The sequence below is a fragment of the Apodemus sylvaticus genome, chromosome 4, assembly GCF_947179515.1.
Source record: "Apodemus sylvaticus chromosome 4, mApoSyl1.1, whole genome shotgun sequence".
NCBI lineage: Eukaryota > Metazoa > Chordata > Mammalia > Rodentia > Muridae > Apodemus > Apodemus sylvaticus.
The window spans coordinates 80856583-80873227 of record NC_067475.1 but is presented as its reverse complement, the minus strand read 5'-3'; the positions used below and the strand labels follow the sequence as shown (position 1 = coordinate 80873227).

At 39.2% G+C, this 16645-nt stretch overlaps 1 protein-coding gene across 6 annotated transcripts in view; it reads left to right on the top strand.

The window, feature by feature from the left end:
* Window positions 1-16645, top strand: part of Lrba (LPS responsive beige-like anchor protein) — a 583194-nt gene that overhangs the window by 524611 nt on the left and 41938 nt on the right. For 4 of the 6 annotated variants that reach the window (XM_052180236.1, XM_052180237.1, XM_052180235.1 and 1 more), the window contains 2 exons: window positions 9497-9586; window positions 13937-14129. In XM_052180236.1, the coding sequence (XP_052036196.1) occupies window positions 9497-9586; window positions 13937-14129 (283 nt within the window). The remainder of the gene's footprint in view (window positions 1-9496; window positions 9587-13936; window positions 14130-16645) is intronic. The other 2 variants (XM_052180238.1, XM_052180240.1) reach the window with 1 other exon arrangement.

Sequence of the window (16645 nt, the reverse complement as noted above, 5' to 3'; positions counted from 1 at the left end):
CCACAAATGACAGCTTCTTCATGCTCTTGTGTCTCCATTAGCACCATTTGAGCACAACTGTCGGTAGAAATACTTTCTCTCCTTAAATGTGCCTCTCTCCAATCTTCTCATCGGCCCTCATTTTTCAGAGTCTCACTTTCTTTAGCATGCTGCTGTTTTGAACTTTATAGCATTTTGACATGTATATATATATATATATATATATATATATATATATATATATATATATATATATATGCCTCTAGCTATCTGATACATTTTTAGTGTTGTTTGGAGGAAAACATTGTTTAAGTTTAAAAGTGTCATGCTTCCTAGCTGTTAATATTTAGTTGGTCTTAAACAATGCTAAACTATGAGAACAGCCTCCTTGTAATCAAACAGAAATAAGTTAGGAAGCAAGTTTTATATATCAGAATCAACCTTGTTTGCAAGATCTGTATGTTCAAGAGTTTTTGACTGCCCTAGCAACTGAAATTCTTAGACTGTAAAAATATATTTCTGAATGTTACATTAGTGGATAAACTTCATAAAATATCTCAAACTGTGGCAGACCTTTTTTTAGATTTCTTAGACTTATTTTACATGTCCTTGTTGTTTACTTTACAAATCATCTATCCTTGTATACAATATCAAATATAATAGTGAAGAAAGTATGTTTTCTCTTACAAATCTTTTTATCTTCCCATTCCCCTGAAGGAAGGGTTACTGCTAGTTTAGTATATATGGTTCCAAATTGAACATTAAGATGTTCTTTATATATTTGTGTCCTCACATGTACTACATGTAACAATGTATGTTATCTATTTATAAGTACATATGTTTTATTTACCTAAGATCATGCATACTTTAAGTATATTGTAAGTGGCTAGATTCCCATCCACCCCCCTTTGGTATTGTTGAGACAGGGTTTCTCTGTGTAAACAGTTCTGGCTGTCCTGGAACTCACTCTGCAGACCAGACTGCCCTTAAGCTCACAAAGATCTGCCTGCCTCTACCTCCCAAGTGTTGGGATTAAAGGTATGTGCCACCGCTGCCCAATGTGGCTAGAGTACACTATCAGTATATTATAAACTGGTTTTCCTATAGGACACATTCAGCTCAACTCACTTTGTTTTCCTTTGCTTGTTTTGAGACAGTGTCTCACTAGGCAGCTCTGCTGTCCTGGAGTTCACCATATAGACCAGGCTCAACTTGTAGAGATTCACCTGTTTCTGCCTCCAGAGTGCTGAGATTAAAAGAGCATACCACTGCTCCCAGAAACTCACTAATTTTAATTCGTTCCATTATCATCATTTAATTTAGGTTATTTTTTAACTTTTTACTTTCTAAGAGTTCTATTGCAAACACTTTTATATTTAAATGTTTTGCCTCCATGAGACCCTTTTTATGAATATTCATAAGAGTAGAATCAGTAGCCCTGTTTATTTTTATCTTTGGTTTTGAAAAAATTTTATTAGATATTTTCTTTATTTACATTTCAAATGTTATCCCCTTTCCTGATTTTCCCTCCGAAAGCTCCTTATCCCATTCCCCCTCCCCCTGCCTCTATAATGGTGTTCCCCCACCCTGCCCCTCCCACTTCCCTGACCTGGCATTCCCCTACACAAGGGCATCATGCCTTTACAGGACCATGGCTGTCTCCTCCCATTGATGTATAACAAGGCCATCCTCTGCTACATATGTGGCTGGAGCCATGGTTCCCTCCATGAGTACTCTTTGGTTGGTGGTTTAGTCCCTGGGAGTTCTGGGGGGGTGGGTCTGGTTGGTTGATATTGTTGTTCTTCCTATGGGGTTGCAAACCCCTTCAGCTCCTTCAGTCCTTTCTCTAACTCCTCCATTGGGGACCCCCTGCTCAGTCCAGTGGTTGGCTACGAGTATCTACCTCTGTATAGTAGCCCTCTTCATAAACATAAAAATCCAACTCCTAAATTTTTACATATTTTTCTCTATGTCTAATTTTGCAAAGTTAAAAAAGGCTGTCTTTTTAAAAATAAAATAGAATCACTTATGCTCAATTTTACTTTTTCCTATGGTCTCTTTTATGCATATTACTTGCATATTAAGTATTCTATGTTCTATTGTAGCCTCATGTAAAAAAATTCCTTTTCCCTCACCCCCTGAAAGGTTGGTTTGGTTTTTTACGATTTTGCTGTCTGGTATTTGAATTCTATTTTTTATTAGCAGTGTATTTCTGAGTCACTTTGCATTTGAGTTAGACTTTAACTGTTTGAAAATGGATTGTTCTGTTGCTCAGTCACACACTGGGCATTCCATTGAGCTACATTCCAGCCTTCCATTTTTTAATTCAGTGAACTTATTACACTGACTACTAAAAAGGAACTGTGTTTCTTTCCTTTGATTAAGGGAGGGAGTCTAGTTTATAAATGCTTTTAACTGACGCTCTGTTATTTGTTTGTTTATTTCTTAACCACTAGAAGAAATATTATCCAAATAAGGGTATGTGTATTATGAAGACATTTTCTTCCTTGGGGATTTTCATCTTGTTTTCATGGCATTTTATATGGACCCTTTTTCGGACTTTGTAGTTGATGCTATTGAGATTTTTGCCCTTTAAGAATGAAATGCAGGGCTGGAGAGATGGCTCAGTGAGTTCAATTCATGGCAATCACATGGTAGCTCACAACCATCTGTAATAGGATCGGATGCCCTCTTCTGGGGTGTCTGAAGACAGCTATAGAGTACTCACATACATTAAATAAATAAATAAACAAACAAACAAACAAACAAATAAATATTTTTTTAAAAAAGAATGAAATGTAAAGTTAAATATACATTGTCATTTGGTTGTATCTATGTGATACCAAGGCTAGTTCTTCAGCAGTGGCTCTGGAGGGTATAAGGCCCATCAGCTAGCTAGTCAAGATGCAGAGTGAGAACCACAACCTCTTCGCTGGTTTGAATTCAAATTTCGGGAGGGAAAGGAAAGCTTTGCCTAGGTAATGGGGTGCCATGGACCACATCCGGTGGTTCAAGTGTGACTTTGTAGTACTGAGAGAAAAATAAATCTAAACTACAGAGTCCTGTGAATCATTCCTTGAGAGTAGGTAGAGTAGAGCCCTAGCAACTTTTCAGGGCCTAGATTTGGTAAAGTTAAAAATTTTAAATATATTGATGAAAGCCTTTTTAGGTGAATTACTTAGTTTCTGTTACCCTTTCCTAATTTTATAGTGCTTTTGGGTGCAAAAATATACTGCATAAAACAGTGTGAGAGCTGTGTGCTTTACAAGGAGCATACTGCACCCAAATGTTCAACTTATTCTATCCTAACTCCCATCTCAAATAAAATTCTACATTTATTGTTGGTTACGGAGTGCTGTGCTGAGCTAACTTGTTTTCTTAGTTAAATTAAAAACCTAATTCAGAGACTAAGATAGTCTTAAGCAAAAGCCATATGCATTGTTGCTAGGCTAACACCCCCACCTTTCTTGTCTCTGAGGGTATAGATATGTATATATAGTTGCCTTATATATAGCTATAAAATCACTCAAGTATGCAGAGTTGGCACAAACACAATGTGAATGAGCAGCTTGTTAAACATGGCTTCATCACATATCCATTTGGAGATCCATTAATAAGGTCTGCAGGTAATATTTGAGATGCTGTTTATAAAATATAAATATGTGGCTTTACTGGGATATCTCAAGGTATTTTCATGATCTTTTTATTACATATTTCGTTTTTTGGAGTGATGCTTGGTGGGTTCGGTGTTATTACAGAAAGTAATAACAAACTATTTACAGAAATAATTGGGAATTGATGAACAAGAATATTATATAATAACATAAGCTTTAGGCTGCACTGCACTGGTTATAGTGTATCTTTTAGCTGCATCTCTCCTGAATTAAGGTGATATCTATGGCCATTCAGTCAGTAAATATTTACTGTACACCTTCTATATTCAAGCCTTACAGAATAAAGAAGGAAATTCACAGTCAGAAAATGGAAAGGAAAAAAAAATGGTAACAGAAAATATATAAGGATTTTACAGGTCATACTAGAGAATGTGAGAGGATGCTGGCAGGAGCCAGACCACTGTCTTACTGTTTTTCTTTTTTTTTTCTAAATTCTTTGTTTACATTCCAAATGCTTTCCCCTTTCCCAGTTCCCCCCTCCCCATATATCCCATAGGCCCTCTTCTCTCCACCCATTCTCCAGTCACCCCCCCCCCTCCCTTTTCTCTGTCCTGGTACTCCCCTACAGTGCTGGATCAAGCCTATCTAGGACCCAGGCCCTCTCCTTAGTTCTTCATGGGAGTCCTTTGATATGCTAACTGTGCCTTGGGTATTCAGGGCTTCTGGGCTAATTAATATCCACTTCAGTAAATGCAATCCATATGTATTCTTTTTTTTTCATTTTTTAATTTATTGATATATTTATTTACATTTCAAATGATTTCCCCTTTTCTGAACCCCCACTCCCCGAAAGTCCCATCAGTCCCCTTCCCTCCCCCTGTTGTCCCACCCAACCCTTCCCACTTCCCTGTTCTGATTTTGCTCTATATTGCTTCACTGAGTCTTTTCAGAACAAGGGGCCACTCCTCCTTTCTTCTTGTACCTCATTTGATGTGTGGATTATGTTTTGGGTATTCCAGTTTTCTAGGTTGATATCCACTTATTAGTGAGTGCATACCATGATTCACCTTTTGAGTCTGGGTTACCTCACTTAGTATGATGTTCTCTAGCTCCATCCATTTGTCTAAGAATTTCATGAATTCATTGTTTCTAATGGCTGAATACTCCATTGTGTAGATAAACCACATTTTTTGCATCCACTCTTCTGTTGAGGGATACTTGGGTTCTTTCCAGCATCTGGCAATTATAAATAGGGCTGCTATGAACATAGTAGAGCATGTATCCTTATTACATGGTGGGGAATCCTCTGGGTATATGCCCAGGAGTGGTATAGCAGGATCTTCTGGAAGTGAGGTGCCCAGTTTTCGGAGGAACCGCCAGACTGATTTCCAGAGTGGTTGTACCAATTTGCAGCCCCACCAGCAGTGGAGGAGTGTTCCTCTTTCTCCACATCCTTGCCAACACCTGCTGTCTCCTGAATTTTTAATCTTAGCCATTCTGACTGGTGTAAGGTGAAATCTCAGGGTTGTTTTGATTTGCATTTCCCTAATGACTAATGAAGTTGAGCATTTTTTAAGGTGTTTCTCTGCCATCCGAAGTTCTTCAGGTGAGAATTCTTTGTTTAACTCTGTACCCCATTTTTTAATAGGGTTATTTGGTTTTCTGGAGTCTATAACTTCTTGAGTTCTTTATATATATTGGATATTAGCCCTCTATCTGATGTAGGATTGGTGAAGATCTTTTCCCAATTTGTTGGTTGCCGATTTGTCCTTTTGATGGTGTCCTTTGCCGTACAGAAACTTTGTAATTTTATGAGGTCCCATTTGTCAATTCTTGATCTTAGAGCATATGCTATTGGTGCTCTGTTCAGGAACTTTCCCCCTGTACCAATGTCCTCAAGGGTCTTCCCCAGTTTCTTTTCTATTAGTTTCAGAGTGTCTGGCTTTATGTGGAGGTCCTTAATCCATTTGGAGTTGAGCTTAGTACAAGGAGACAAGGATGGATCTTACCCAAGGGGCCTTCTCAGGTCACTTATAGTATTCCTCCATGGCTTCTAACTGTACCTTAGTCTCAGCTGGAGTGAGACACTGGAGCATCATCCTGTCTCTCCCTCGGTGACATGTGAGAGCACTGCCAGGGAGACACCGTTGGTCTCCATGGTAGCACATGTGCTTCCTCACGTAATGCTCATCTTCCACCATGTTCCTGCATTGCCCTCATCAAGAATAATCCTCGGGGCTGGAGAGATGGCCCAATGTTTAAAAGCACTTGTTGGTCTTCTGGAAGACCAGAGTTCATTTCTCACAACAGCCTAGAACCCCATCTGACCTCTGAGAGAAAAAAATGTACACACACACACACACACACACACACACACCATGGCATATACTTACACAGACATAAACAATAAATAAATCTTCTTTAAATTTTTTTAAAAAATTATTTCTCAAGCCTCATTTTGGTCAAATGGAATCCTAGACAAGTCAGTCTAGTCCCTGGGCTAGTCTGCTGTAATTGTACTCAACAAATCCTTTTTTACATGAGTACTGTGCATGAGACAGTGTTCTCTCTGCCTTGTATCACAGAAATTCATGATATTCTGGCCTGCCCATTGTATGAAGAAGCAGAAGATCCAAGTGTTAATGTTTTGGGGAAGGCCAGATTAGGTAGATGCTGTGGTTAGCATTATGAGCAAGCAGTAAGAAAGCCTTCCCTTTAGGCCTTTATTTGTTAAGCACTGGGGATCCCTGATGGCATTAGTCACAGAAACATTACACAGAGAGGAGTTTGGGAAGACTCAGTTCTGCAGAGTAGACTGAAGGAAGGAAGAAACTGAATAGAAGGGACAAAGTAAAGAGACCCTCACCACACCCAGTGAGTCAGATGATAGGGACTTGGATTCAGAAAGGTGAGAGAATGTTACAGCTGATTATATGTCAAATCTTCTGAGATTCTGAACATAACAATCACCAGAGGCATCTAATCACTGACTGAGGAATTCTAGAATAAAATAAAATTAAAATTTCCAGATCTTAGCATTTTTGTTTTAGGTATGAAGTTTGTACATAGCATACATCAAACAAAGGCATGGATGAACGCTCTCTACATATGTACAACCCACTGGGTTTGGATTTGAGGATGTTTCAAACAGTAAAATTTGAAACCTAGTAGAAATCTTTTTTTTTTTTTTTGGTTTTTTGGAGTTGGTTTTTTTTGAGACAGGGTTTCTCTGTATAGCCCTGGCTGTCCTAGAACTCACTCTGTAGACCAGGCTGGCCTTGAACTCAGAAATCCGCCTGCCTTTGCCTCCCAGAGTGCTGAGATTACAGGCGTGCGCCACCATCACCTGGCGTAGAAATCATTTCTAAGACAGGTGGTCTCAGTTGAGATCACTGGAGTGCACAAAAAGAAACGTGAAGTAATACATTAATTTGTACATAGGAATGAAGCTAGTAAAAGATCCAAAATAAAAGGGAGAGGAGATCTAATGTAAAACCAGTGAAGCTGCAGAAGAGAACAAAGAAACAGTTGTGTCCAACACAAATAAATACTATGGGGGTTGAGATGAATGAAAATGTCAGGTGAATTTTAAAATGATGAGCAGAGTCTAGACTTGTTGGCTGACACAGCTTGAAGATCAGTCATAGCAAAGCATTTCTTGGATAGTGTTGCATTTGAGAAGACCCTTCCTACTTTTTTGTTTCCCAAGAGCTTAAGGATAAGCTTAAGGTCTTCTTGTGTGTTCTTGATGCCTAACTAGTAAGTGGTTTCAGTCTCTGCCCCAGAGCCCTGAGCCTCACACACACCCCAATACAGGTTTCTGTACATTGAGTTTCATATAAGATTTGGGGCGGGAGGGGGGGGGAGTGAGAGGAAAAGCATACACACAAAACAACAAAACCAAGACAGGTAACTTTTTGGATGAATGACACCCAAGTCAGTATCTCCTATCTCTCTTCTCAGAGCCAGGCTTGGGCTTTCTTTTGCATATTGAACTACAGATTCCACGAGTTTGACAAAAATTACTACCTACCTTTCTCCTGTCAGACTGGTTCTTTGTAACAGAAACCCCTACTTCTGTTTATTGCTTTGCTATTATCTGAAACTGTAAGCTATAACAAAGAGAGTGATATAGTTGTCTCTTACTTCATTGCTCAAGTCATCAGTCTCTGTAACTTACTGATTTTTAGGAGGTAATTATCCCACTCATCCCTTTGTTTCTGTCACATAGCTTTTACAGGATTAAGGTGCTCAGCTCAACTTTCTGACTGTTCTCTAAATCTCTGAAAAGATCACCCTGTCTGTGGACTCTTAGCCAAAAAATTCACTTCAAAATTCAAGCCATATTTAAGTTTTCTAGAATTCCAGCCACCATTATGGGGGCCTTCACAAAGACCAAAGTTTCTCCCATCCCTGTTTCAGCTGTATTGAGGGCCTGTGCTGAACTTAGTAACAACATTTATATATTCAGTGCTTTGTAGTACAGATGTGCTAAGTACGATGCTGATCTCTATACAGATCATCTCTTCATTTTCCAAACAGTTCTGTGAACAAGGTGTTGTGTCTGTTTTCCAGAAGGGGAACAGATTAATCTATTTACTCAAAGGCAGATAAAGGTGGTAAGTTCAGAGAGCTGAAACAATGTTTTCTCTCTCTCTCTCTCTCTCTCTCTCTCTCTCTCTCATTTATACAAAGCACTTTGCCATGGTTTTTATACATATATCACTTAACCTATTATTGTTAGTTTATAGGTGAGAATATTTAAACTTATGTTAGGAAACTTAAGGTTGGATCACATAGTTTGTGGATGTTATGAGTACAGAATTTGAACATTGTCTGTGTTGGCTCTGCCTTCTCACTTATTTTCATAGAGATGCTATCAAGTATTTCCATCCTCTGCAGGTTCAAAGTATTATTCAACTTTCAAATACATTCACTCTTCTTCCTATGCCAGGAATATACTCTTATAGGACAGAAACAGTAATGCCTAAGCAGAAGATCAGCTGTGTGTAGTGCATCCCATGATTCCAGCACCTGGAGATTAAAGCAGAAGGATCCTGAGTTCAAGGCCAACCTACACTGCTTAGTGAGAGTCTGTTGGAAGGAAAGCAGAATGGGAGGAAGAGAGAAATGAACCTAATGAAATTATAGATAGATAGATAGATAGATAGATAGATAGATAGATAGATAGATAGACAGAGATAGATAAATAGACAGAGATAGATATAGAGAGATAGTACACTTCCTGATCACTGAGTACATCAACAAATAACTGCAAAACATACATACACACACACACACACACACCTTCCCCAAAGGGCATACACACATGCTGTTCTGCTTAGTTGTTCTGGCTGCACTGTCTCAGGCTGGGACCCAGCATATGGCTTTGGCTTTGGTATTTAACTCCTGAGGTTCAAAGAGACTGTCAAACAACGTAATACAGTGTCAGGCCATTTTCATAGGTGCTGTACCGTGGTGTTGTTGTTTTTACCCTCCTTTCTACTTCTTAGGATGAAAATGGAGACTAGAATCAAAGCAGCCACAGTTTTCTAGCTACCTCTAAAAGAGCAGCTACTCTTCCATCCAGATGATACAAGCAAAAAATGAAAAGCAAGAAGACAATAATGAAGCAAAAAGGATGCCTTCTTATTGTAATGACTTCTTTCTGCTTCATATCACTGAGCAAGATAATAAAGATATTAGTTTTGTAGAAACTTCCCCAGTGCTGTAGGATGACCTCACCCAGGGTGCACTGGTCAGGTGCCTAGGAACCCTGTAAAAACATGGGTTGACTTTCAACTTGAAACTAGCTATAAGTATGAAGTGATATTTTTGATAACAGTCACTGTAATTAGCCTGTAATTAGTCTTAACCCTTAGACTTGTCTGTGCTCCTTGCAGGCTGTGGAAGCTCAGATCCGAAGTTTTGGACAGACACCTTCGCAACTCCTGATAGAGCCCCACCCTCCCCGAGGCTCGGCCATGCAAGCGGTGAGTGCCTTCCTCTTCTTCTGCTCACTCTCACTGTCCGTACCAGTCTCTCACCATGCATGAAGCTCTCCACCATGCCTGGGCCCACTCTCCTTAGACAGTGTCAGCCTGCTTACAGCCAGCAAATACTGAGAAAGTAAACTGAGCTCCAGGGCTCACATTTCATCAGCTCGTGGTTTCTGTTGCAAGGTTCAAAGGACTGCGGTTGTCATGTCTCTTCACTGTAGAGTAAAGGACTCCACACATAAAACCAAAGGTTTGTTTGTTTTTTTCTTTCTTTTTTTTTTTCTAATTTGATCCTGTGAGTTTCTTGGTTTATTTTTCTGTTGATTTATTCTTTTTTTTTATTTTATTATTATTTTTTTTATTTATTTTTTTTTTTTGGTTTTTTGCTTTTTTCGAGACAGGGTTTCTCTGTATAGCCCTGGCTGTCCTGGAACTCACTCTGTAGACCAGGATGGCCTTGAACTCAGAAATCCGCCTGCCTCTGCCTCCCAAGTGCTGGGATTACAGGCATGTGTCACCACTGCCCGGCTTATTGTATTTATTCTTAATATCCCACTGTGCTGTCTAGCTTCAGAATTGTAGAATTATTCTGATACATAGGTTCACTAAGGGTCAGACCTGGAGGAAAAGGAATGAATGGTCATTTGGCATACACAAGCCTGGGTTCTTAGGATTTTGGGGGTTGACCAGCACTCTTGCACTCTTTCCATATGGGTTCACCAGGTTAGCAGTGGGAGGGCGTGAAGTGGAGAGGCTCTTCCGTCTGTGTGGACTTTCACCCCTAAGATTCAGCAGGCTACCCCATGGGTGATCAGTGTCCAAAGACAGAGCTTGTGAGGCTTCTTGACCCCTACTTTCAACTCATACATCATCTATGACAAACTGCACTGGTCAACACAAGTCAAGGCCAGCCTATGGTCAGGACTAGTCTGCCTTTAGTTTCTGAGTAGTCTTCTTTGGCGGGGTGGGGAGCAGGGATTTTTGGCAAAACAACAGACTGATTCATATGATGATATAATTTTAAAACCTGATAGTATTTTTTCTTACATTGCCTCTCATAAAACAGCGTGCTCATTGCTGTTCTAGATTTATAATAGAGACTATAACATCTATACATATTACTCTTATGTACAAATTATGATAAATCCAAATTCCATGCTGTAACATGGACAGCATTGTGACAGATGGTAGGAAGAAAAGTCAAGCAGCCAAGAGGGCCAGGGACAGGGATGGTACCCACCCTTTGGCCTCTGATCCTTTTCTCTCTCCTCCCTTTTTTCTGTGTCTCTTTCTTTCCTGATAACACTCCTTTTTTTCCTCCAGGGTTTCCCCTTTTATTCTATAGTAATGTGAATTAGCCATAATAAACTACAACCTTTAAAAAAAAAAAGCTGTATCACCATTTCTGTAGTATTATTAAACCAATGAGATCAGATTTAAATGAATATCAAGGGTAACCAGTGGGCAAAAGGAAACATGAAGTGTGAACAATGAAAGATAACACTGTAAGCTTAGGAGAACGAGTTACATATGGACATATAAGTTAGTCATGGCAATACCGTGTGGATGGGACTCAGGCTGGGAGATGCTTGATAGAAGCCCTTCCACTGCTCCACTGACTCGATCCAGGGTCACCACATGGCCATGGCTCCTGAGCCCATGTACCATTTCTTCCTCCTGGGAAAGGATTATTGGCTCCTAGAGGCAGACCACAGGGTAGAAGGCCATTATTATCCTTAGTCTCTAAATTGATTATCTGAACTCCCTTTCAGACCTGTACAAGTCCTGTTTTAATCTGATACACAAGTGGGTAGCAAAGAAAGGCACATTAGAAAGAAACCACAGTTTTCAGCAAGCATACCATTAATCTGGGGAGGCTAAATGGGATTTGGCTAGCTGCTTCCTATGTTTTTCTCAGACTGGCTGGCAGAAGCTCCCAGGATTAATCAGAGTTTGTTTCTCTCATCCGAGTTTTACCAGTTCTCAGCTTCTATGCAGCTGCTGCCATTGGCACAGCCCAGTCCAGCATGGTAGAGCATGTTTCCCCTCCCAGAGTTCCTTCTGAGAAACTGAGTGCAGGGGCATTTGATTCTAAGGCAGCAGTAGTCAGTTGCAGAAGTTGTGTCTGTTGCTTGCTGTGGAAAGTGACTTGTCCTTACCATGTGGCCAAGAGTTGGTCTAAGCTTCTCCATGTAAAAACAATGTTCTTCCCACACATTGGGTTGGTTTTTGGTTTTTGACTTTTTTGGTGTTGGTGGTGGGTTGTTTTCTTTTTGTTTTTGTTTGCTTTTCATGCTTGTTAAGGCTTTTTAAAGCTACTCAATTTAAATCTAATAACATTTACAGTATGGGCAGCTAATATCAGAAAAATGTAGGAATTTCCTTTCAGGGAGACTTAATGATTATGTTATATTCTGATTTTCTGAGTTTATAAATTGACTTTAGTTAATATTATTTTTAAACTATATAGTTGAAGATAAGGCTTGGCATGCTGAGACGGTGTTCCTTTCCTTTCCTAGGGTTTTAAAGAGCGTGCTCACAGGAATTGTCAGTGCTCTTTGTTTCTCATCTTCTCATTCTAATTTCATAAAAGCCACAGAAAGATCTGGGTATGAAAAATTACTGATACCAGGAGTTTTTAGAATTAAGAACCCACTTTTTATTGATCGTTTTTACTAACATTCAGGAGTTCCCAACCAACTGTACCCCAACATACACATATATGAATATAGCAGAAATTAAAGCTGCCTTGTGCTGTGGTAAGTGCAGGAGCCATAATATACACCAGGTGTAGTAATTAGCAGACACACGAAGGCTGCCTATTTGTCTGGTGTTGCTGCTGTTGCTGTATCCCCCTGTGTTTTCACACCATCAGATAGTTGGATTTAATTGAGGCCACATCAGATGAGGCATTACTGACACCTTTAATTGAATGAGCATCCAGGGAGGATTAACTCATAATATTGATTGGCTTTTAGCCACTTGCTCAGAAGGGTGTCTGGGTAGCTTATTAGTTGCCTTTATTTACACCTTTATGCAAAGAGTGCAAATAGGAAATCTTAGTGCAATATGTTTTTCTAAGTACTCTTAATAACTTTTTTAAAAGGACTGATAATAAAAATGCAAATGTATTTAATTTTTTATTAGCAGTTCTGAATAAATGTGTTAAATATATGTGCCTCAACATTTACATATACCTGGTGTTTTGAAATATGATGGTAGGAAGGCAGCCAGCAGCATTTCATCAGTGTTTCAATTTTGAATGATACTAATCAGCTATTAGAAAATAGACATGGTAGGAAAGAATTGCTGAGAACGCACAGTGCAATTACTGTGTGATAGCTGAGGACCACAAAGGACAAATAAAGCCAATAAATTAGAGTAGTGTTTTATATGTCTTAGGTTATGACATATGGGTTGTAGGAATGATCCAAATCCCTAGTAATCTTCAAGATTTATTTTGTTGCTGGTTGTTAGAAGAGTATTTTGCATAATTTTTCTTAGTTTCTGACTTTCTAAGTACAGGTCAAAAATGTCTTGAGCTTTAAAGGCTATTTTGTTGTTTGTAACTAAAAGGGAAAAGGGACATTGAGGTAGTTCTCTTTATTCCTGTTTATGGCTTGATGGACTATATAAATAATATTGTTTTTACAAGCAACATTTTCATTGCTTTGAAATAACTTTATAATTAAGTTTATGTATTACATGCATAAATTCTCCACCATAATAATAAATGCATGCTTCCTTATTTTTCAAAATATATTTGTTTTAATCATATCTTAGTAGTCAAAATCTACATGCTACTCAAGACTTACTTTTGATTATGTTTGGAAATTACCTTAAGCTTGCCTTATGCCTTTTGCCTACCCTCATTCTTTCTATTTTTATTTTTGTGGTACAATGACAAGATTGCTGGGGGACACAACTGGAATGGATTAATGCATCCCCCCCAATACTTTAACTCTAAGTCACACCCTCTTGCAGAGTTGGAGGACAGTAGGCAAGGGAAGGAGCCAATGAAGCTTGTAGGCTTTTGGTTATTGCATTCTACTTCAGTCACCAAAACTCCCATGGGAGCAGGGAATGTAGGTCAGTGGCAGAGCACTTGCTTAAGATGTCAGAGACTCAAGGTTCATTCCAAGTGCTGTGGGGGAGGGGGGGAGGCTGCCGCTAATGTCGTGTGCCATGGGCTAAGCCAGCCAATGGTGAGCACAGCTGTGCAAAACTGAGCAGCACATGTTGACTTACAGCCTATTTTAACATGATCTTCCTCTTCTTCTCCCGTATCCTTTCTGTCTTCCTGTGTCTTCTTGTTTGCTTGGGTCTTGTCTGTCCACTCAACAGTATCTCCTCCTGCAGAGTCCATTGATGTTCACAGACCAGGCCCAGCAAGACGTCATCATGGTCCTAAAGTTCCCTTCGAACTCTCCAGTCACCCACGTTGCAGCCAACACCCAGCCAGGCCTGGCCATGCCTGCTGTCATCACTGTCACTGCTAACAGGCTCTTTGCCGTGAACAAGTGGCACAGCCTTCCTGGTGAGTAAGAAGCACCTGGACTTGTAATGGTGAATAGTTTAAATGCTTAAAGACATCCTACCTGAGGCATACAGTGTAAATGTTAACACATAAGCCACTTTTAGCATCTGACGGCTTATGTTTAGTCCTTGGCAACAGTTTTTAACATAATGTTTTAGTATAATGGTACTGTGTGTTATGTCTGTAAATGGCATATAATTATCAGGTACCCCTCCTTCTAAAATCATTCATTTCTATTACATCTGCAGAAAAACTTTGTTTCATCTAGTATCTACCAGAAACTCTACTTTTTTCTTGTTCTTTTGAAGTTCTAATGATTGAACTTAAGTTCTCTCATATAGTGAATGCTGTTCTATTAATCTCTACCCCCAACCTTACCCTTTTATGAATGGCATGGTTTATTGTGAAGCATATATAGGATACAGTACAAATACTGCACACCTATACTGTCTTCTGCCACTAAGTACTAAATAGTCATATTTAATTGAGATAACCATTAGAATCTAAAACCATCCAAGGTGGCTTTAGAGTTCATGAATCAAATAACCACTAGAATCTCCATCCAAGCTGGAAGAGGTATCAGCATTCATCTGCAGTATCCCTCTCATGAATTTACCAGAAGACACTGAGCCTAGGGAGTTTCTTTGTTCCCCATCACTGTGGCTGGTCAGTAATAGTTGTAATTCAAGTGTTCTGACTACACCTCAGTGAATTCATTATTGCTTCTTCTGGAGCAGGAATATTAGGATCTGAATTGTTTTTCTACAATAATTTTATAAAACACCTTTAAGATATACTTTTGTGTGTATGGTACGTGTTTTACCTGCATGAATGTCTATGCACTATATGTATGCAGTGTCTGTGGAGACCAAAATGGTGACAGATCCCCTAGGACTGGAAATTACAGATGATTGTGAGCTGCTGTGTTGTATTAGTAACAGAACCTGAGTTTGTTCTGTAAGAGCAGTCAAGTGCCCTTAACTACTGAGCTATCTCTCCAGCCCACCATAATTTTTTAAATGGTGTTAAGAAGTTGGGAAAATTTAAGTCCTAAAGATAATTTCCTTTTCCCAAAAAAAGCTAATGATATAGGTAGAAATGGTTTGGAGTTCTGCACATCATTAAATCTATAAAGCTTATATCAAGCACCTGAACCTGAAGTAGTTGCAAGGCACATTATTAAATAAGAGCCTCACCAAATCAAATGTAAGAGATTTTCAAAGTGAAGCAAAAGAAATTTAAACGAAAACCTGGTATATTGACTAAACTCAATAAGAAATCTTTCAAAAAGAACCTGTAATTGGCATCAAAATTGATTAAACATAGCCATTTTCATGGCCAATGGAAATGATACACTGTGTATAGAAATGCCAGTATTTGATTAGAGAACAGATTTCTAAAAAGTGAAAACAGGAAGATTGAAACAGTTCCTTAATGTGTCTATTATTAGATCTTTGTCCCTGTTTCTTCAAGAGATAAGCTTATATTTGGGAGTGAACATTTTAAGAAATGTAATTGTTCGTTTCTCCAGTTCTACTCATGAGAAGAGCTGCTGTGGACATGCTAGAGGATTTTCCTACTCTGTATGAGGCTGCCCAGGAGCTTTAAAAATGTCCCAATGTGCCTGACACCAAGACAGCCCCAAATGATGCTTCTACTAGGTGACTATATGAAACAGCTCTGAGAACTCAGTCTCAACTGAGTGATAGGAGCCTAGTGGAGAGACAGGCCCTTCAACTCTTGGAAAACCTACATACAAAAGGAAGTGAGAACACCCAGTTCCAAGACTATACCTTAAGCTTGGGGACTAAGCTCTTAACATTTCCCCTTTGAACCAGCCATACTTCTAACTGACGTACTTCCCTTAATACTTGGTAGGCAAAAGCTTTCTTTCCCTGGTCCACTTTTTCTCTAAATATACAAAGAATTTAATCTAATAATTAATCTAATGCCTGGCTGTACCACTAAGTCCCATTCATGTGTATCCTTCTGTTCCCAGCAAAAGCACAGCATTGTAAATTTGGAAGTAGGGCCAGCACGGTTCTGTACCATCTTGAGGGAGCTCGCATTGCCCCATGTCTATTTCTTTTTCTTTTCTTTTCTTTCCTTTATCTTTTTCTGTTCTTTTCTTTCTTTCTTCCTTTTTTTTTCCTTTTCTTTTTTTTATTTTTTTTATTTTTTTTGGTTTTTCGAGACAGGGTTTTTCTGTGCAGCCCTGGCTGTCCTGGAACTCACTCTGTAGACCAGGCTGGCCTTGAACTCAGAAATCTGCCTGCCTTCCAAGTGCTGAGATTAAAGGTGTGCCCCGGCTCCCATGTCTATTTCATTAGCAGTATTTGTCCCCATCCTTCACATATGCACTACCTTCACAGTGGGGCACAACTCACCACAGACAAATAAAGAGACTGATACCATGAGCATTCACCATACGAAGCTGTCCTTCTAGAATGTGATATCCAGATCTAAGCTACGCTTCCATCTAAACATTCTAAGCATAATTCCATCATGCCTGTGCC